General features: G+C 38.6%; 1 protein-coding gene across 4 annotated transcripts; it reads left to right on the top strand.

The window, feature by feature from the left end:
- The first annotated feature begins 15226 nt into the window (after positions 1 to 15226).
- On the top strand, positions 15227 to 23129 carry KERA (keratocan). Of its 4 annotated transcripts, none has more exons than XM_048217916.2 (3): positions 15227 to 15524; positions 17079 to 17972; positions 22224 to 23129. In XM_048217916.2, exons 2-3 carry the CDS (start codon positions 17081 to 17083, stop codon positions 22346 to 22348), a joined length of 1017 nt encoding a protein of 338 aa, XP_048073873.1. In that variant the 5' UTR covers positions 15227 to 15524; positions 17079 to 17080; the 3' UTR covers positions 22349 to 23129. The 4 variants fall into 4 exon arrangements, with proteins under 4 accessions (XP_048073873.1, XP_026355697.1, XP_026355698.1 ...); XM_026499912.4 differs by having other exon boundaries at positions 15230 to 15771; positions 22182 to 23129; XM_026499913.4 differs by having other exon boundaries at positions 15230 to 15524; positions 22182 to 23129.
- The last annotated feature ends 8 nt before the right edge of the window (positions 23130 to 23137 follow it).

The following is a 23137-nucleotide window of genomic DNA, read 5'->3' on the forward strand; positions in this document are numbered from 1 at the left end:
CTAAGTGTGCCCGGGCATCTGCGGTGCTGGACCAGTTGGAAAAAGAGTAAAGTTTCCTCTCTTTATGCCCAGGGAATAAGCTCACGATAACAAAGAAATGAGCAAAAGGAATTAACGGTGAAGACTAATGAATGCCTTTTGCAGAGATGTCTCGAAGTTTCCCGAGAGCTAGAGGCAATACCTACAAATAGGAATCCTGGCAACCCTGGGAGGGGAGCTTCTCCGTGGCTCGCTCCACCCAGCCCGAGGGGCTTTTCAAATGGATTGTTATGATTGATTCCATCTGCTGAAAATGGAAAGAAAACGATGCAGGTTTTTCGTTACCGTCCCCACACTGGCATAGCAGCCAACTGGCAGAGTGTAAATTTAAGGTTTCTCTATTTTTCTCTCCCTCCTCATAGGCTGTGGAAAGTTCTAAATTTTAAAGGACAACAAGGCTATATTTCAGAGGTGACAGACTGAAATTCTATGCTGTTCTCTCCATTTCAAGCTTAAGTAACTCCTTAATGACAGATTAGAATATAGCTTTTAAAAAACCCAGTTTTGAAGACCTCTGCTGTAGGCCCTGTTTTCTCAGGAAGCACAAGGAAAAGATTATGGTGGAGATGAGAAATCACAATTTAAGTAAACAGAGAGAGCGCACTTGCTCAGGGTCCTGCTGTTGGACAGTCTGAAGGAGCATCACCCGGGAGCCGGGATGACAGTGAGGACCCCTGGACTCGGTCTCAAACCTACCAAGTCAGAAGCTCAAAAATTACGGCCCAGGAACATGAAATTTCAACAAGCTTCCTGGCTGATTCTAAATTTTAAGAATCCCTTAGGTAAGGGTACTGAGAAGATATTGAAAGGTTCTGAAGAAACTTTCACCTTAAAATGTGCTTCTTTTTATCTTTTTGGATTATTTACAGAAGACATTCTTTCTGAAGCCTGAATTTACATTATTGTCCTTGTAAGAACTAAGTAAAGGGTGAGGTGTATATTTTAAATGATTTGGGGGCACTTTCTCTAATTGTCATAGAGCGAATAGGTTAAAAACAGTGCGATTAGTTGACCATCAAAAAAAAACTTAAAAAGCCAGGAACGTCACATATTCTGTCATCAAGTTTATGGATTTGAGCTAAAATCCTAGAAATGAGTGTAGAGAGTGGCTTGTCAACTTAGGAAGCCAAGTTGGAGGCTTTTTGAACTGTTGAAAATGAATTTAACAGTGAAAATATTTATTGTCCTTTGGATGAAAATATTATTTGGAATTAATTTGTTTGGCTTGGGAGAGATTTGTGAAATGTATAGTGGATTATGTGGCCAGTTCTTTTTAGATTTCTAATATTTCAAATAAAATCTGCAATTCTCTACATGAGAGGGGAAAAAAATGCTTAGTGGCAAGTACTTTGGCCAAGTCACTTTAGATTCCAATTGCTTTACTTTACAAGAAATTTTTTTTCTATAAAGTGTGTGTGCTTGTTCAGTTTTCCTCTGGGATTTTTTTTTTTTTTCTCTCTAACAATTCTCTTTCACCAAATTCCAAGCAGATGTAGGAATAACTTTCACTATAACGGAAAATATAAAAAGGTGAATATAATAACAACCTCACCATTTTGGATACAGATCTCTTTATAAACAAAATGCTTGAGTCCACTGCAAAATTTGTGCTAAATGTGAGGACGCTATTTTGTAGTTTGGAGAGGCAAAGAAAAAGGTATTTTGAAAACCTAATATCTACCAGCTCTCTTGTTAAGGTGTTGAGTTCGATTTCAATGTGCAGAGACTATTTCAAAGGGCTTCAGATATAGTCACTTGATACCGTTACCTCATGGGGCCCAGCTGATCATGTTTCCCAGGCACAAGTGGAAAATGGAAGCTTTCATACAATTTTAATTTGATATTTGCACTTTCCCTTCTGGTTCTGTAAGGTAAATTCATCTTTAGTAACAGCATTCACGCGCACACACACACACACACACATACGCTGACATGTTAAGGATTCTAGAAATAAGATCTTGAGAATCAAAAGACATGGTTAAAATAATGTAGTAGGTATCATTCCATGGGATCTTTCTGTTATAAAAGTCAAGTATAAGAAAACACAGCTATTTGAATTAGATTTGGGGAAAAGTTTGGTTGTGTGACATTTCGGTCACGAAATGTAAGGATTGTCTCAAAGAGGATGTATTTCCAAGTTCTTCTAACACCTTAGCATATATTTTGTACTTTATGCGTATAATTATTTCATAATAGCCTTAAAAACAAAGGACTTCGAAGGGGCTCGCTACAATGAGTTAGTCCGGCAGGCTGCATAACTGGCGGGTGGATGGGGCAGACGATCTCTTCCGTATCGCTTGTATCTTTTACTTACTAGGGTAAATCACGGCTATTTCTGAATGACTACAAACCTGAGTTTATATCGATCTAGAACTGAAATATTTGTGACATTTCTCTGCTTAAAAACAGGTTCCAGTGGCCACATAATCAAAGACTTTCCCCAATATTCCTTCTATTCGAATTTCTTTCATTGTTTTTCTTCACCAAATAACAGCGTATATTAAGGGCATCCGTCATTGCTAAATTCTAAAATTAATCACAAGCAAAGTAAGTGATCAAACACAATGCCCATCTCAAAATCTTTATCCTCCTTGAACTTTCTGAAGCCTTGACATTGATAAGTAATTAGAATTAAAATATATAAATAAATTAAATTTTTTCTTTTCTTTGTTAAATTGTGAATCAGTTTCTTTTTTTCCTGTTTTTTTTTTTTCTTTTGTTCATTTAAATACTGCTTCCTTCGTATTTTTACCGGGAAGAAAAACCAAATTACACTATATACAAAATTGTAAGAACCAGTTTGATCCTGAGAGGTAAAAATTAGTGATGAGATATTCTTTCATGCAAAAAAAAAAAAAAAGTTGATAAGTTTTCCTTCTTACTACTAACAAATGTCTTTTTAAACACATTGGCTAGGGAACAATAGGCACCAGACTGAGGCCTTCACAAGGCAATAGCTTTATTTCTGCTTCTCTAATTTAGTGGATAGAAGATGGAGAAAGGTTGGCTCTATTACCATCTTTGCAGTTTATTTGTTCAGATTCAATAAATGAAACTCACAGTTGCTTCTGGAATCCCCATTACTACACTGGCACCAACCATAGAATAACATTTTTTGTTTTGTTTTGGTTTGTTCAAGAGTTACACACAAGAAAAGTAGGTTTGTGTGACAGCACCTCACTCCTGTGGCTCTCGTGGCCGTACAACAGCACCATACAGTTTTTCTTTATGGTTTCTTGGGTAACTTCTTTCTTAAGCTTCAATCAGAACTGGCATCGTTTTAATAGAAAAAAAAATTGCATCTTATCCAAAACTATGAGTATGGAAAATATGGATGTCATCTTTGGCCAGGAACACGGATGACTGTTCCAACGAGAAAACGAAAAGAACACTGTTATACATTATTTAAGTTGTTTCTCAAAGAATATCTCCTATAGAAAAAGTCAGGGTCTCAATTAGAAATAGTGACAAGATGTACACATTACAAGGCTGAATCATAAAAATAATTGCTGTTTTAAAAAAAAAGAAATAATAACACATAACCAATATTTATATAAATGAAAAATGCATTCATTACAAAAAATACACTTTTTACAGGACAAATCCAAACACAACAGTGTACATTATTACATTAAAGGTATCGTTCATGAGGAGAGACACAAGAGAGGTGAATGGGAGAACACGCAAAATATCAATAAAATATGAGAGAGGCCTTTATGAACAATTAACACAATCATCCGCACTTGAAGTCTAGGTGAAGAAACAAACGGGACACCAGTTTTCTGATTTCATTAAGATGGGTGGGAGGGACATTTCAGGAACCGGGTTTTCTAACTGTTTCCTTCTGGCATTCCAACTCTCTTATTCCTTTGGATGGAAGTGACATGTTAAAAGCTAACCTTTGATGATTGCCTATGTTCTAAATGTTTTACACATAAATTATACCCAACCTTCCGAACAACCAATGAGGTGAGTGTCATCATTGCCTCCATGTTACTAGTGAAGAAGTTTAGGCGAATTACCCAAAGTAACATCCAGTTGGGCCTCTGACCCTGAAGCCTGCCTAACCAGGATACTTCAGCTCCCACTGAAATCCCTTGTGTAAAGTCAGTGGTAAGCATTCAATTACATATTATCTTTAGCTGTCCTGTAAAAAATAATTAATTTATCCTCCGGTGAGGAAATTACTACAGCAGTGTTTTTACTTAAAACTATTTTGCTCTAATATATTTTAAATTTCAAGGGAAATGCAAAAAGTCTCTATTTAGAGGTGATTTTTATTTTTAAGTTTTTAAGAAGTAGAAGTATTTGGGGAAAAAAAAGGAAAAAGTTATCTATAGGAAAGTAATTAATTAGGGGTGCCTGGGTGGCTCAGTCGGTTAAGCGTCTGCCTTTGGCTCAGGTCATGATCCTGGAGTTCCAGGATCGAACCCCATGTCCTGCTCCCTACCCAGCAGGGAGCCTGCTTCTCCCTTTGCCCCTCACCACACTCTAATAAATAAAATATTAAAAAGAAAGAAAGAAATTAATTGGAATATCCAAGCCCAAGAGTAGTTCTAGTCACCAGAACTGAATTCCTATTGAAATAAAGGATAAATATAGTAATTATTAATAACGGTGAATATTTTTTTCATAACCAATTCTCACAATGGAGAAGAGAGTTAAGAGTTAGATGTTTAAAATTCAAAGGGGAAGGTAACTTAAAATTATTTTGTAAGGAGTTAAAGGTTGACTAAAAGGGTTATGAGAGCCTGACCAAATTAATCCTTATTTCTCATCACATAAACATCTATTGAACATCTATGCTGGGCCAGCACAGTGCTAGTCAATGAAAAAAGTGAGGGAAAAACAACAACAACAACTTGCCTGGCATTAAAGAGTTCATACCCTAGAAGACAGACATAGAAACAACTATACATTGTTTTAGTTGGAACTTAGTGCACGTTGGGTACAGTAGTTTCTTACAGGTGCATGTGCTTATTTCTACAACTGTAGAATCAAAGTATTGAAAACCCTGTTGAGGAAATAATGCTGCATTTGAGTGTGTTCCACGGACAGATGGGTGGTAAGAGGATTTCTGGTGGAGGAAGCATTACCAGCAAGGCTTGGAATGAAGATAGAACAGTAAATTCAGAAAACTGCAAGTCTGGGTGAGACTATAGCAGAGGGCCTGTGGATTCAGGGTGGGGGGTCCCATCAAGAGAGGGAAGCCTGACGTAAGCAAGGGACGAATTGTGGAAAAGTCTCCTGTGTTGAAAAAAGTCTAATTTATGCTTTTATTCAGGCAATTGTATCTCCCTGAGTAAAAGGCAGTCACTTCTTCCTCTGTTTCAGCTCCAAACTCTTTCCCTGTGTGAAAGAAACTGCTCTCGACTGTAATCTGAGTAAGGTTCAGTAGCCCCTCAGTATCTCTTGCCTTCCCATCCTCATAAAGTCAGGGTGGAACTTGTGGCAGGCTTAGCCAAGTGGATGACTGTTCTTAGCTTAGAATTCATCTGCAGTGACCCTTAGTGAAGGACCCAAGTGAAGGCTCCCAGTGAGGCTGTCTGTGGGACCCTCTGGTTCCAGCAATGGTCAGCATAATGACAATGACTTCCTGGCCAGATTTCTATCTATTTTATGAGAACCTCCTTATTTTCTGCCTGCTTTTTTAAAAGATTTTTTTTTATTTATCTATTTGAGAGAGAGGGGGAGAGAAAATGGGGAGGGGGAGGTTGGGCAGAGGGAGAGGAAGAAGCAGACTCCCTGCCAAGTAGGGAGCCAGATGTGGGGCTCTATACAGGGCTCAATCCCAGGACCTGCAGATCATAACATGAGCCAAAGGCAGTCCCTGAACAGACAGAGCCACCCAGGCGCCCCTTTTCTGCCTATTTTCCAAGTCCAGTCTTCCAGCCTTCCTCATTCACTTATCTGATTCACTGATTCCACTTATCACTTTCAAAGACCCCCCCCTTTTTTAGTTTTGTCACAATACCTAGAATTGCTATCTGGTGCTTATAGCCAGATAGGAATCTGGTAGAAAAAGGTATCAATACCAGATATCCATTATTGACATCAGATTGTTGAGAAATGTGGGGCACTCACAATAGGTTATCTGCATAGCTTAGGTAAATGGCAGTCAAAACTTTGAAATTATTCTGGGCTGAGAATCTGGAAGACACTGACCCACCTGTAGTTACCTGAAAGGACACATCTCCTGAGAGCAAACCCACACAGCTATTGTCATAGGAAAGTAGGAAGGTCACGAAATAGAACGGAAGGGCACAGCTGCTTCTAAAATCCCATGGAATAGCTGGAAAAGAGACGATGGCAAGCTCAACTCCAAAAATTCTCAGCTCAAGTTTAGGGCTTGAAGTATAGGGGCTTCATAAAATTATTTTTAAAATATAAAGGTCTTATTTCTTTTCATTGTCAGATGAGAGCTAAAATTAAAAAAAACAAAAACAAAAAACCCCCAAAACCAAACCAAAACAAAAACCAAACAAGCATACACTCATTCTGGATTGGTATTAATGCATTATTCATCCTATCTCTTTGTAAAAAGTTAAAGCATTGATCTGGAAACAGAGGACCTCCTGAGAACTGGACTAGGGATTATACAGTCAGATCCCGATGAGCGAGAGCGCCTCCGATCCCCGATCCCACCGACGCGCCTTTGCTGGCCGGAAGAGCCTCACTTAGTAATGGCCGGCTGAGGATGAGAGATCTGAGAAGGAACGAGATGAGAAGACTTCCGCGGAGCTATTTGATTTGTAAAATAAAATCCTCCAGAACTGGTCATCAGACCTTGGATGAGCCATTACGGCAGAGAACGGAGAATTTCTGCCTTTCGCTGAATTTTTAAACCTCAGTTAAATCATGGAACTAGAGCTCCCAAAAGCAAAGAGAGGGTATCTCGACTTAAATAAGTACTTTGTAATGATATCACAAATGTGTGCTTGCTTATTTATTTATTTATTTATTTAACCTAGCCTTCCCCTAAAAGAACCTGAGGTCATTATCAGTAACAGTGTCCTGAGGGGGAAAAAAAATGTGGTTTTGAAGCAAAACTAAATCCTGGGGACCCAGGGCACTTCTGCAGTCCACGAGTAAGGGTTTGGAGATGGTAAGATGAGAAGCGAAGACTTTACCTTTGTCCAACCCACAACCTTCTTGTATTTATTTCCTAAATTCTTTTACTTACAGTTGAAATAGAGGGCCTCAGAAAGGGACTGATTCCTCATGCCGGATCTGAAATCTGAGAAAAACGGACCATTCTGATTGGAAAGACCAACGTGGAAATTACAGAACTTTCCACCACTATAAAAATATTAAATTAATAGTAATGCCACTTCAACAAAAGAATCAGAAATATTCGTGCCACCGTCAAAGATTTAAATGTGCAGAGTTAACGACTCTAGGCAGACTCTCATTTGTGTGTGGTGGTGGAAGGATAGTTTTGGGGGATGAAAATGGATTTTTCCAAAGTTTAATTAGAAGGCGACTCCCGTTGCAGCTGCCGTTCCGTATGTGGTCCGAGTCATTAGAGCTCTGAGTACCTTATAGGAAGCAACTGATCCGAATAATGTCATTTTCCTCCATTTGAATAAACAAAATCACTAGACGCAGTCTGCTTTCTTTCACCAGACAGGAATAGCAATATAATTTTGCTGTAATGTTTCTGGATTGTGTTAGCTCCTTGGCTTGGAACCACATTTGGGTAGGCAGAAATACCATCTCACAAAACATCATGTGATACAATGAAAGTAAACTTTCTGAGCTGGATCCATTGGTTAGACGCTTGAATGCCAGAGCACTGGAGACAAATATAGTTCATCTTCGAATGACGTTGAGTTTGAACTGTGCAGGTCCACTTACGGGTGGATTCTTTCTGACCAATACAGTGCAGTACCGTAAACGTATTTTGTCTTCCTTATGATTTTCTTAATAACATTTTCTTTTCTCTAGCTTATTTTATTGTAAGAACACAATATATAATACATGTAACACACAAAATACGTGTTAATCAACTGTTTATGTTACAGGTATGGCTTCCAGGCTAATAGTAGGCTATCAGGGAGGCAGAAGTTTACACAGATCTTCGACTGCACAGGGGATCATTTCCCTTAACCCCTGCATCGTTCAAGGGTCAACAGTATAATCCAAGACCATAGGGGTGCAAGACACTGACTTATTAAAAGGCTTAGGGGAATGGTTTGGGGATATTTATCTAAAGTGAAGACAATTTGCTGAACCATGTATCCACTGCCCCTGGGAACATGGAGAGTCTCTGAATTTGGAGGCCACATGTTACCAACATGAGTCCGGTGCTGAGAAGCTGTAAGGTGTGGGTTTGTGCCAGGTCAAGAGAAGGCTCTCCAGACAGCTGAGGGGACAGTGATCCTGCTACTTGTCACTCGACAGATTAAACGATGTTTAAAGAACATCAGACAGATCAGTTTGCTACATGCAGTGTGCAGTAAACCTTAATAAGAGAATTAAACTTCTAGCTTTCTAAACAAGGGTATGCTATATTTAATAAATAGTTATTATCTTTTTAAGAAATTAGACCCAAGGGGAGACTGAACAATTTGACATTAGCTGCCCGTAAACTCAGTATTAACTATCTGTCTGGAATAACCTGAATTGTCCAGCAGTACTGATTCAACAAGTATGCGATGTGAATGGGAATAGGACCGAGAAGGGGTATTCCTGTGACACTGCTGTCTCTCCCTTCAGTCACACCTGTGACCTTACAGTGGCTTCTCGATGACCAACTGACAGGGAAAAGTATGCATACAATCAAACTGTAATTTACATTTTATGACCTGTGGGAACCAATCGAGAATGGGTACTACAACGACGCAGCTCTGATTGGGACGGGCCTGAAGGCAGTTTGCTAAGAAGCTAAGGATAGCAAGAATACACATATGTGTTCAGGAATCTGCCCAAGATTGCTGGAGAATTATGAGTCTTGTAGTATTTTGTCAGCACTCTGAATAAATGTTGCCTTGTAAGACACCTTTTCTAAAATGCTTTGGAGATGAACTTTAAATTGATGGGCTTTCAAGCTGCTTACCTCCTGTTACCTTACCATCTAAAGGCTGGTAATGTGAAGGCTAACTTCTAGAAATGGAGAGAGCTTGAGAAGCTGGAAGAAAGTAACTCGACTTCTCGGTAGTCGGTAATAGCCTGTCCAAGAACGACACAGGTAGTTTTATGTTAATTTTTTGATCAGGTAATGAAAGTCTTAGAGCAACGGGTACTCTAGCGAGTCATAAATATTAAAGTTGAATCAAAACATAAATAGCTTATAAGTGGCAGGATTTACTACTATTTTCAGATCAATTTTGGAAAACAGAGCCTCAGGATGCTTCAGATACAAAGGCTAAACTATGGCTAGAAGGTTTTCTGCCATTCATTCACAACAGAAACAATTCATGCTAGTAGTATTAATAAAAAATCATACTTATAAAAAGTACACTAAGAAGACGAAGTGTTTTGACTTTTTCAATTTACATCGTGTGTGTGTGTGTGTGTGTGTGTGTGTGTGAAATAAATATATATATGGTGGGTGGGGCAGTGGGGAAAATACCTTCCTGCTCATTAGCCGACAAGTGCCATCAGTTCTCATCGATCTTCCAGTAAGATTACTAGTGCTTTCTTCTTAAGCATTGAAGTTCAGCAAAGCACCATCAGATATGCGAAGAAAGCCTCCAATATGAACTACCTCTAAAGGCCCAACCAAACCAAGAAAAAAAAGAGAGAAATCAAAGGAAATAAAATTATTGCACAGAGCAGAAGAAATTCACAGTATACGAAAACCTTATCGTTTTTAATCTTGTTTTGAATGACATGAGAGAAGATAGTAATTACAGAAAACAAAAGAATGTTCTAGGAAAGGAACAACCAAAGGAAAAGTTTGCAAAGGAAATACATGATATATGATATAGAAATTTCAAAGGTCATATGATAAAAGGAAATCTGTGAGAAAGCATAAAAATTTTTAAAAAGAAAGTAGAAGAGATAAGAGAATCAGACGATTTAACCAGGAGGTGCACTATCTAAGACTTACCCCCCAAATTTAGGAAAAAATGGATGGACCATATGGACATAAACTTCCAGATTGAAAGGACTCCGTGAGACCCAGTGGGGGTTGAATACACCCCCTCAAGGGGTATTGTTGCAGAAGTTCGGACTGAAGATGAAAGTCTCAAAAGATTTCGAAGAGCAAGAAAAGGTCACATTCTGAAAACTGAAAATTACAATTTTATCAGCTTTTCCAATTTCAACTCCAGAAGCAACAAGCCAATTGTCTTTTCAAATATCTTCAAAATTTGGAAGGAATGTTATTTTACATTAGAATTCTATCCAGTCAAAATACCAGTTAAGTGGGTGGGCTGAATCAACACATTTTTATACATGTGAGTTCACAAAAAAACAAAGCACAACAAAACACAGTGTCTCAGGAAGTTACCAGAGGCTGTTGTTCTCCACCAACCCTGTGGAATTAACCAAGAAAGAACAGACCGGGAGATGCAGGAAATAACAAGGGATCTAACACAGGAGGCGGGGAAGGAAGCCCAGGACCACAACAAGACTCCCACAGGCCCGTGGAGCAAGCGTTGCGTCGTTCCTGAACGTACTCTAACAGACCATACCTGAGCAGAGCCAGTGTGATTTTGTATTAGTTTTAATCCACACCTTAGGTAAACTTAGTGAACTTTTGAAGATACCTTATAATGAAGACTTGCTTCATAAATGTTCTAAAGCTTGTTGCCAATAAATGCCTATTATGTAAGATACAAGCGAGCTGGACTTATTTTCATCAAACATAACACCTCCGTGTAGGTTGTGAAGGAGGATTAGAGAGCCCCATTAACTATGTGACAACGGAGATGTGCCGTGAAAAAGCCTAAACATTATCATCTGCCAAATTTCCTCAGGCTGGTCTGCAACAATGAGCCAACTAGGTTGAAGCAAGAGCATATGGAATTCCAGGGGCAGTATCTCCAGGAGAAAGTAAACCTGGTATGTCTGATTTTAGTTAGTAATGTTTTATAATCCTCTACATGCTTTGAAAATATTAATTCATGTAATTTTCACAACAATCCTCTGAGGGAGGTATTCTCACTATTACTAATACATTATCATCATCATCCTTACTTTATAGACAAGGAGACAAAGGCAAAGAAAAGTAATTGTTCAAAGTCTCAGCTCGTAAATGGCAGAGATTTATTCAAACCCAAGTGGGTCTGGCTTTTAACTGGCACACTCTGTTGTCCCTACTCAATGGGTGTAAAAAGATCTTCAAAATGGTTTGACAATTCTGTTTGAGATTTTAGAAAATATTAGTGGAATAGTTGTATATGTATGTAAAATATACTATATATAGTTTTTGTATATATATATAGCAAATAAATGCAGTACAATGAAGGAATTAAGATAATTTTGCACTATTTCAGCAGCAAACAATATTTCTATTGTGCAAGAATGTATGCAATAGATATTTATTTAATCAAAGTTCGTGCATACATTAGGGGTTATTGAAGGGAATCAGGGCGACTGGTGGGGTAAAGAGGGGGCCGGAGCAAATGTGCTAAATCTTTATCTAATAATTGCTGTTTAAAATTGGTAAGTCAAACAAAAATAATCCAAGCAAGAAAATTAAGGTTAGCACTAAGAGAAATCCACAATAGCTTTGAAAGTATGGCCTCTTGGGAGTGAGGTTCATACTTGGGGAGTGAATGGACTGGGGCAATGCTGTCTTATCAGCTTTGAAGTGGTTTAGACCATTTAAGTGTCATTACTATATTTTAAATGTATTATTTTGGAAAAGATTTTAAATTATAAATGTATGTGTGTGTTAGCTATGTAGTTTAGTGGATACTGTTCATATTTTTAAGTTATTTGACAGAGTTTAGTCAAACAAGGCTAAAACTGATCTATTCAGAGAAAATTATTTCCCTTTGCAGAAGTCCAGTCAATTGTATGTAAACCCAGCTCTTGGCAGCACCCGATAGACCAACCATGGCTGAAATCGGTGTGTCAGACACATGCCAACAAATTTGAACTTCTACTAGAGTTTCATGTCTTTAATACCCTCGTGTATTGCCTTCTGTTTTATAATGTCAATGGTCTTCAAGACATGACAAGATAAGTCCCTCAGTCTAAGACAATTTAGCCCCCCCAACACACACCTTTTAACAGCAAGAGGTAGAAGCAAGATAAGCAAATAGGAAACACTGAAAATGCTAAAAGGAAGAAAAGAGGTTAAAAGAACAATGGCAATAACAACACGTTAGCCCCACCTCAAGTTTCTAGAAGGACTTCCCTCAGGTAGGCTAGGCCAAGATGCCGATATCACATTGCTAAAAGAAATTTTTGGGTCTCATTTCCCTCCTATGTAAAAGGAGAGAGTTTGAAGAGATGATTTGTAAGTTATCCTTGGGCTTTAACTTCTTTTACTATGAAATTTTCCTGCACTTATCTGACATTATCACCTCCATTATCTTACTTGAGTTTCAAATGACCCTTGGGAGCGCAGTCCGGGCTGGTGCACTAGGGGTAGACTCAGGCTCACAGAGGTCAGATAGGCTGTGCAGGCTCAACACCTAGTAATTCGCAAAAGAAAATCCTAACTCACCTTTCTTTTCTTTCTACCATATACCTACGGTTCTCCACAATGTTGTTTTGTTTTGTTTTAAGATTTTATTTATTTATTTTGAGAAAGAGAGAGGGAGAGAGCAAGCGAGCGAGAGAGCACGAACAGGGCAGAGGGGCAGACAGAGAGGGAGAAGCAGACTCCCTGCTGAGCAGGGAGCCCCATGTGGGGCTGGATCCCAGGACCCTGAGATCATGACCTGTGCCCAAGGCAGAGGCTTAACTGACTGAGCCACCCAGGCGCCCCTTTGACCATGTTTCTATTTACACAGTTACGCTAATCAGAAAACTCATGACTATCAAAGTGGTGCATATACCTTTTGTGTGTATTTAGCTGAGCAAAATCTTTCATTAATTCTTTTAACAGCTAGCGTGACTCGGACATTCTCACCATTGTCTTAACTTCACGTGTTGAACTTCCACTTACGCAGTTGCAATGAAGGGTTTAAGTCCTCATCCTCCAGGAATCGGTAATCAAAGGAGGGTAGGTTGGATTGCTATAGGAAAAATCAAGATACAGACAGACAGAGATTATACCGACAGTGGAAAACATCCTGTGTTTTTAGTCTGGAAGCAATGATACCAAATTAGGCAAGCATTGTAGATGGTCATTTTTATTTATATCACGTCTCCCAGGGTCTCTAAAATGTGATTGTTTTCAGATGCTCGCAAAATGGGAAGGAAGAGTTAAGAATGATTTCCAGGTTTCTGGTTTGGGAGACTGAATAAGATGATAGTAGCATTTAAAAGTAAATGATAAGAGCAGTTAGCAGTAAAGGGAGACCGTGAACTTCGTTTTAGATGCACGCCTTTGAGATGCGCAAGAGGAGAGTTCCAGAAAGCAGGTATATACACACACACGAAAGTGCAAGTCTTCTTCCAGAGGCTGAGCGAGAGATAAAGACTCAGGTGAGTCGTCATAACGGAGGGAACAGTTAAAACTTCAGAACCCTATAGGAAACGTGTAGAGAGCAAGAAGAACACAGAGCAGAGGACAGAATCTCAAACAGCTCCAAATGCTAGAAACACTTTTAAAAAATTTTTAGAGGAAACAGAAAGGTTCAGGATATAAATGGGAAAATTTCTCAAAGAAAGGGAAGGGAAAACTAGGAGAGAATGTCACAGAAACAAAGAGAAACATTTAATAAAAGGGGTGGGTCAATATTGTCAAAAGTCACAAGTCAAGTAAGCCAAACACTAAAAAGCGTCAATATATCAGTAAACCTGAAGATCCTTGCTGATTTTTGTCACAACAATTTTAGGGAAGCAGAGGGATTAGAAGCCATCTTTGGGTGGGTGGATCATGGGTGTCATGGCCAACAGGAAATGAAGATTGGAGGCAGCCAATCTTTCTGTAATTTCCTACAGTGAACATGCAGCAACATTTGTGTCAATGAATCAAGAAATGACTCAAGTAATTTGGCTAAAAAAGAAAATTAAGAAAGAAAAGAGACTATTAGCTAGAGGCGGCTGTGCAGATTTGAAGATCATCTGTTGTGTATATCCTGAGGGCTTAGGAAGAGAGAGGAAAGGAGAACCGCAATGGAGAAATCAGTGTTTTGAGAAAGCAATTAACACTTGATTTTTTTCTCACATGTGAGATAAGTGTACCTGTAAAAGCCACTAAGAGATCGTGTCTGAATGAGATCTTAGCCTATAAAAGCCCTTAAACATAAATGAACTTCCCGGTTGAGAGCATACTGCTAATGCTTAAGGAAGGCTAAGGTTTCCAAAAGCATGTAGGACAAAGTAGGGCCGACCCCGAGCGGTAGTCCTGCAAGGTGGTGAGCTGGTAGAGCTCTAACTGACCTGCCGACGGTTAGGAGGCAGGAGGTGGGGGGTTCAGGAAAGGTCTTTTGCGTCCAGGGCCTTCTCCGCCTCTCCTCCTCTCTGTGCTCTATCTTTGATGACGCTTGTGTGAGCAGTGCTGACTGAGTCACGTGAATTAAACTTCCTGACCTCAGAATAAGATACATTTTGAAAAACAAAATGTTTACAATCCACCCATGGAATGTTTGAAAATTATTTTTATTTGTGTCTTTCTTCAAATGGCATAACGACTCTTCTTCTCAAATATAAGAACTAGAGGACATTATCTCAGATCTATGTGTTAAAGGAAAACGAATAGCTGTGCAACGGAATGTCTTATAATGGACTAAATGCAGAACATCTGTTCTAATGAGAAAAAAAATCTTATTTTAATAATTACTTGGAATAACGCTCCCAGTAGGAAACAGAGAGACAAAACTTATTTCTATACAACGGAGCATAACACCATGTTTAGTGCCAACATCAGGCATAGCTTCTCAGACTTCATTTTTACATTTTTCAAATACATTTTTCTATCTTTCCCTCAAACACAATATACCTAAACAGAATTCCAACATCTGTTTTATATGAGAAATGAGTAAAATATTTCCATCGAAACAGAGGGCATCAGCACTTACTCCTTTGTATTCTATTTTGAAAAAAGATTTTCTAGAGAAAAAGAAACACTTTACAATCTCTTCTGGTTAGACTTGAAATCAAAACTGTCTTCCGTTGCCTGCTGGCTGAACAGGTCTAGATATCAGTACATTACCACATCTTTGGAACTGTGACTTCAGAGTGACAATTGCTCTGAATTTTTGCTATAGGGTCTTGCGCTTAGAGCCAGAATTTCCTGTGCTGAGCTGCCTAGGTGCCGAGGTGCTGTGGCTGTTGGAGGGGTTAAAGTTGGAGCCACTGATGCATATATTTTGGGGAGGACTCATAAAAACACGACAGTGGAGCCCGGGTCAATCCATTCCTGGGAATGAGCAGTGACCAATAGAAAAGGAAGAAGAAGATCCAAGAAGGCTGAGGTAAGCATTCTGAAGTCCTGTCAAAGTGGAAACAATAGATCAAAAGGTGTTCCCCGTGACTGGTCCTAGCAGGTTTTCTTTTTTCTCATAGCAGGCTTGACAGCATAAAATAAAAACAAACCGTTATAGTCACAGGGTTTTTTTGTTTTGTTTTGTTTTGTTTTTGTTTTTGTTTCTCCCCTTAACTGAGTTTGAGCAAACTTCAGACCCAGACTCAGGACTCAACGGTATATTCCTGGACAGCAAGGTAAACTCTTTTTGTGCTTTTAAAAACCTAAAGGTACGAATTCAAAGTTCTGATTCATCAGAGGCAGGGTTACAGCTTAATAACTAAAGTAAATCCCTATTCTGAAGAAAAGAATGTTTTAACGTGTCTCTATTGGAAGATGACCAGAGCAGAATTCTGCGATCGTAAAAAATTCGACAGCTCGCGGAAGCAGCTCTGCACTTGTCATTTCCCTCAATTTAGTAGCACGATGAAAAGATCAGCGTTTTATAAATGATGTTGTTTTATTTTCTCCTGAAGAATCAGTAAAATGTATTCTGTTCTTATGGTTAAGCAACGGAATTAAATGTACATTGGTCAAAATGTTACTGTTGGTATATATGTAATTATATTTATATATATATAAATATAATATATATTTATTATTTTTCCTGTTGGAACAGTTTGTTGTGCCCATAACGTTGTTGCTATTTCAGGGGAGGGTTTATACCCTTGACGTGGTCATATACCAGTAATAAGTGGTAACCTAGTCTTTGTTAGCAGCCATCCCGAGAAGATGGAGATCTGTCCCTAAACATGCTCTTTGCTTTGTTTCTCATCAACCATAGTAATGCCATAGCTGAATATGTTACTTGCCTAATTGTGAGAGAGAGTTCATAATCCAAATTCCCTGGTTGAACAACTTGAGTTTGTACTTACAAGATGAGAAGTCTCCCCCAAACCCCAATATGAAACTTACCGGAGAAGTAGAGCAACAGAGCAAGAGACTAATGACACATTTTTCTTCATATCTTAAAACCTTCCTTCACAGCAAACTGCTAAAATGTTCTTTGATCTCTCTATTTCTTTGGTGCAGGGGCCAAAGAGCCTGGGAAATCTCATCCAGATGTTCTGCTCATTTAGGAGTAAAAGTAAAAGCATATGCTTACTTCTTAGAAGCAACACAGACTCTCAATTTGAGTTATTAAAAGATCACTTTTTTTTATACTCCTTTATTCAACTACGGGTTTCAGTTAACTTTCTTGTATTCAATAGCTAGAGATGGAAAAGCACTTAGAGCTCCTAAAATTTGCTTTCCATTTCTCAGTTTTCCTTGTGATTGGGTTAAAACCAGAAAGCTAGAAGGTGGTGAGCCAGTTTCAGTGTTTGCAAAATGCTTTGCATATGGTGCCTACTAAATATATGTGTACTCATTGATATCTGTGCATAAGTTGTTGACATGTATTTACCTTCCCCCAAAGAAACAATGTTTACTGGCTATTTTGGTACACAGAATTTTCTAAAGGTCAATGTATTCCAACATCTAACAGTTATATCCCCTATCCCAGGTATGATAATGGCAACCTCAGTCTCTTTCATCGTCTGGGTGTTATTTATAACAGATACCGTATGGACTCGAAGTGTAAGACAGGTCTATGACGTCAGTGAACCAGAGGATTGGGCTGTTCATGACTTTGACTGTCCCAGGGAGTGCTTCTGTCCCCCTAGTTTCCCTACCGCTTTATACTGTGAAAATCGAGGTCTCAAAGAAATCCCTCCTATTCCTTCAAGGATCTGGTATCTTTATCTTGAGAACAACATGATAGAGACCATCCCTGAGAAGCCATTCGAGAATGCCACCCAGCTGAGATGGATAAATCTAAACAAGAACAAAATCACCAACTATGGAATTGAAAAAGGAGCCCTGAGCCAACTAAAAAAGCTGCTTTTCTTGTTTCTGGAAGATAATGAGCTAGAGGAAGTGCCTTCTCCATTGCCGAGAAGTCTAGAACAATTACAATTGGCCAGAAACAAGGTGTCCAGAATTCCTCAGGGGACCTTCAGCAATCTGGAGAACCTGACCCTTCTTGACCTGCAGCACAATAAACTACTAGACAATGCCTTTCAGAGAGACACTTTCAAGGGACTCAAGAACCTCATGCAGCTAAATATGGCCAAGAATGCCCTGAGGAATATGCCACCAAGATTACCAGCCAACACAATGCAACTGTTTTTGGACAACAATTCCATTGAAGGAATACCGGAAAATTATTTTAATGTGATTCCCAAAGTGGCCTTTCTGAGACTAAACCACAACAAATTGTCAGACGCAGGGCTCCCTTCGAGTGGTTTTGATGTATCCTCAATTCTAGATCTTCAGCTGTCTCACAATCAACTCACAAAAGTCCCCCGAATCAGTGCTCATCTGCAGCACCTTCACCTTGATCACAACAAAATTAAAAGTAAGTGATCATCAGGGTATGCCTTTGATTGAAATGCTCGTGGTCGTTAAACTTATTCTATGTTTTCTTTAAGAATAACAACTGTGCTGGTCTTTCCACCCCCCTGCCCCCAACCAATGTGCCCTTAGATTTCTTTTTTCAACTTTCAGTATTTTGTCTTTATCTGTTCATTCTCACACAATCTTAATGAACCAAGAAGTTCAAAGCTTCAAATTGTAAATTGAAAAGTGGACCTTAGTAATCTACGAAGGGTGATTATCCATTGGAGAAACCAAATGTATCTTCTTTTACTCCTAGGAGAATCCAATACTTCTGCCTCACTGGGTAGATTTATTTAGGAAAATGTACCAAGCATGAACAACCTCATGCATGGTAGTAGGAGGAATATGATTTAGGAGGTATCAGAAAGGGACCTTGATCCTAAAAACTACAGGTGCCTGAAACACCGTAATGAAAGTCTCTGCTTTAGATCGAGGGTTTCTCAAACTTTAGAGTGTGCCGATTGGTGGCTCCACCCCAAGTTCCTGATTGAGTAAGTCTGGTTGATACTTGAGACTTCTCATTTCTAACAAGTTCCCAGGTGATGCTGAGACTGCTGCTCTGGGGACAAAACATTGGGAACCAACAGTGTAGATTAACACTTTGTTCAACTGAAATGGAAACAAGTGTTCCTGGAAGTTGGTTAGTTCTTAGGACTAATGGTAATCAACAAGGTAGAATGAATGATTGCTCCTTTCCTGAAAATAGCTTTTGATAAGGGAGAGAGAGATGAATGCGAAGTGCCATGGGGGCAGAGGTACCATCAAGGGAAGATGTGGTTATGGCTGGAAGGCTGGAAGGCTGGAAATGCTAACTGCAAACATGGTGTCTTCACAGTCCTTGCTGAGACCAGGCTGACCCTGCTGCAGGGGCGGACAGTATCGTGGTCTAGCCACAGGGGCACTGCAACCAACTGGATGCCTAGCCTCAACCCTGGCACAAGCCCTTTAGGAAGATTATCTGAGGAGACTTCTCCTGCACAGCCTTAGAAAATACATTCCTAAAGTTAGAATCAGTCGGATAGTTTGTAGGAAAATGGCACAGGTATTGTCCGAAGGTGGTACTGCTTGGTTATTATTCATTAGTTTCCTTTAGGCAAATAATCACACAGACATCCTATTTATGAGAATAGACTATTTTTCCACTGGGTACTGCTCAGTTATTCAAGCCTTTTTCTTTTTCTTTTCTTTCATTTCTTTTTTTTTTTTTTTTTTTTTTTGGTTTTTCTGCCAGCATACTTGAGCATATAATCCAGGAATTAACAAAGAGGCTGCTGCCACATTTTTCCACGGTGATGACACACATCGTTTAATCCTGTAGTCAAAAGCCAAAGATGCACAGAGAAAAAAAGAAAGAAAGAAAGAAAGAAAGAAAGAAAGAAAGAAAGAAAGAAAGAACTTAATCACTGAATCTGTTTCACCGAACCAGATAGAACTACAGTCAATATTGACCTAAATACATGCTTTTTTTTTTTTTTTTTTTTTTTTTCCTGATGAAAGTTCTGTCTACAGGTGCATTCCTTATCTGGCAACAGAAGTCCCATAGACATTTGGTATGGGAAGTGAATTTAAAGGGATTCCACACAGATCACTGTTTATGAACTGGGGATTCCCCTTAGAAGCTGAGAAAAGGGGTTTTAGGAGTGAGATAGCAGAATTCAGCACGCTGATGGGCACGTTCACCCACCACTTACATAGTTACACAAAGTTATACAAAAAAGAGTAGGACTCTGTTCTTCCTCCACTCGCGTTTTTAAAAGTTTTACAGTATTTTCTCATATATTTCTGTTCTTCAGTTGTTCTCATACCTTAGCAAGCATCAGGATCATCGGGAAGGCTTATAAAATAAAGCTCGCCAGCCCCACCTCCACATTTTCTGACTCAGTAGGTCTAACAATTTAGTTCCCAGGAGGTATTGATGCTGCTGGTCCAAGGACCACACTTTGAAAATCACAAATTAATCCTCACGAGAATCTTGGTTGGTAAATCGTTAAGAGTTTCTGAAGAAAGAAACTGAGGGTCAACTAAGTGAGGATACTTGCCCAAGGACAAAGAATAAATATAATACAGGACCTGAGCTCAGGCCTTCTCATTTTAAGAGTTGTTTCTTACCCATGCAGTATAAATCCCACCACATTTTCTTCAATTTCCAGAATACAAGACTTTAGAAAAATTTCTATCAACCCAGGTAAGAATAATTTTAACAGCAACAACAAAGAGAGATTTATTTGTTCCTTAATGTAGATATCAGGCACAGTCATTTCTATATTCCCAGAAAATAAATGTGAAATAAGAATTTCCCTGGCTAGAATTATTGGCTCGCTGGCATATCACACTGTGCTATAATAACTGTTAAAGTACTTGTTTCTTCTGGCTGCATAATCTACTCTAGTTGTTAATAAAGTGATTTCCAAGAAACATAGCTTTTATATGAAGAGTTCTTAGACTTTACCAGACCGTGACCTTTTCTTATGAAAAAACATGGAAATATTTATTTTTTCTGAACAATTTAAAGGAGTAAATTTGGCAAAAAAAAAAAATGTTATCTATTCAAATAAGTTACTTCTCTGTGTTCTCTAAGAAATGCCATAATGAATTTATGAAAATATAACTACATTTAGAACTTGCTTCTCACATTACATTTATTCAGACATGCATTGGTTACGGGGCGTAAGGGTAATAAGGATGGTAGCACATTAAAAGGGACATGGTCTCTCCAGAAGGCAAAGGATCCCATTAGTAGGAAAAGGACAAGGCTGGGACTCAGCTCTGGCCACTTACTTGCTAAAATACCTTGTGTGCATTACCTTACCTGTCTGAACCACTTGCAATCCCCAGGTAGGGAGAATAATCATATTGCCTGATAAACACTGTGATGATAAAGTAATAATGCATGTGAAAGATAACTTTATATACACAAACTGCTATACACTATGAGTCATTATTTTTAGCAAGTTGAATTCACAAAATGGCATAAGATCAGAGCATAGGAACCTCGCTGTAAGCATAAACAAAGGCCATTGCCAAAGTTAGGTGGGTCTCATCTTCCAAGGGAAGACCTCTTTCTCAAAATAGTTTCAAATGAGACGTAAAAGCAGTATACAGACTCATGGTTGGAATCAGTTATTATGCACACTTGTCTCAATTTTGCTATTTTAACAGGTTTTCTCTCCTGAATACTCCTATATTTCAGTACAGTCATTGATGCCAAGGGCTCTGGTCCAAGGCAGGTGCATGATTTCTCACATCCTCACCATCTGAAAAAGCTGGTGGGATATTTCCTGGCTTGGATCTTTGTAATTCGATTCTTGGCAAATACATCTTTTCTAATTAAATACATTTAAGTATAAAGATTCAAGGTTCTTTTCTGTAAGTATTATATATGTAAACATGTTAAATGTACTTTTTAAAAAACTCATCATACACTATTAATTGGAAATTTTGCATTTTAAGGTAACTTTTAAGCACTTTCCCTGATAATAGACTGATTTGCCACTTACACAGCCATCCATCCTTCCACCTACCCATGCACCTAACCATTCCTTCTATGAACCTTTGTCTCCACTTCAAATGTCCTAAATACTACCCATCTCATTTTATAGTAGTCTAAGCATGCCTTATCTCACCTGGAAGCTTAGAAAACAAATGATGTATATTCTTTTATTTCCATCGCAGTTTTTATTTTTTTTTTAAGATTTTATTTATTTATTTAGAGAGAGAAAGAGAGCAAGCGAGAAAGAGAGCACGCAAAGGTGGGGGTGGGGAGGGCAGAGGAGAGGGAGAAGCAGACTCCCAGCTGAGCAAGGAGCCCAATGCAGCGTCCATCCCAGGACCCTGAGATCATGACCTGAGCTGATGTCAAATGCTTAACCTGCTGAATCCCCCAGGCATCCCTCCATCACAGCTGTTAACAATATGTCCTTTCTCGTGAGGTGTTCAAAGTATAACTGAATATGGAGTAAGACAACTATATATATGTTGCATATTTTGAACGGGGTTACTTTTATAAGACAGATATACCTCCAACTTGACAAAAATGATTGGTGTCTCTGGCACTGCCACAGACCAGGCTGCTAAGCCCTCTACAAGACTGTTTCGTGGCTTCTTGGTCTTCTCGCACCTGGTCTCCTCTGTTCTAATTCATTTGTTCATGCCATCTTTGTCTCCGTAGATGTGAACGTCTCTGTAATATGTCCTCCCACATTGCCTGCAGAACAAGACTCCTTCGGTTACGGACCTCACCTTCGCTACCTCCGTCTGGATGGAAATGAAATCAAACCACCAATTCCAATGGATTTAATGAACTGCTTCAGGCTCCTTCAGGCTGTCATTATTTAAACACATCTTCAACATCTGAAATCTGTTTAATGAGCTAATATTTCTGAAATGAAATTTGGGTACCATTCATAACTTTAAGACAAAAGTCACGTTTCCAATTGCTCTTGGCCACCGTTTTTGTTTGTACAGCTTATGTTTTCTATTCAAAGATGCTTTCACCAATGATATGTAGCACGGTTGGCTTTTCTTTAATTAATAAAACAGACACAGAGTTCAGATAGTTTATCAACTCAAAGATAGTTCTTTTTTGTCTCTTCCACAGCTTACTAATATCAAATAAAGCAATTGTATTGTTATGCAATATAAAAGACATCTGTTTGCATATGTTCAAAATTGCTTATGCAGATATTATATTAATAGTAGAGATACAGTAATCTAACAGGAGGTAAGGAGATCTGAAAAAATGAAAAAAAATGAAACATTTCTTCATCATAATTAATTTCAGATGGCTAAGTAGCATTTGTAAGTGTAAGTGTGGTATTTAGCTCAAGAATGGATAGGAAATGTATTAAATACTTCATGAAAGGAGACTTTTAGCCATTTAGTACTAAATAACAGAAAAACAGTAATCTTCAGTTCATTACTATTTTTTATAGCTGTTGTTCTTAATATAGTACAGCGTACTCTATCGATTAAACAAGTCCTAAGTTTTACATTTGTTATTGCAGAATCTTAGTGTTTTGCCATTAGAAATCCACTTGAATTGCGAATTGTTCAGCTCTTATATTTGCCAGTGGTTTTGGATTTTTTAAATAAAAAGAGTGAATGCTTTCTAATGAAATAGTAGTA

This window comes from Ursus arctos, unplaced genomic scaffold (assembly GCF_023065955.2).
Source record: "Ursus arctos isolate Adak ecotype North America unplaced genomic scaffold, UrsArc2.0 scaffold_21, whole genome shotgun sequence".
In the NCBI taxonomy this organism is placed as follows: Eukaryota; Metazoa; Chordata; class Mammalia; order Carnivora; family Ursidae; genus Ursus; species Ursus arctos.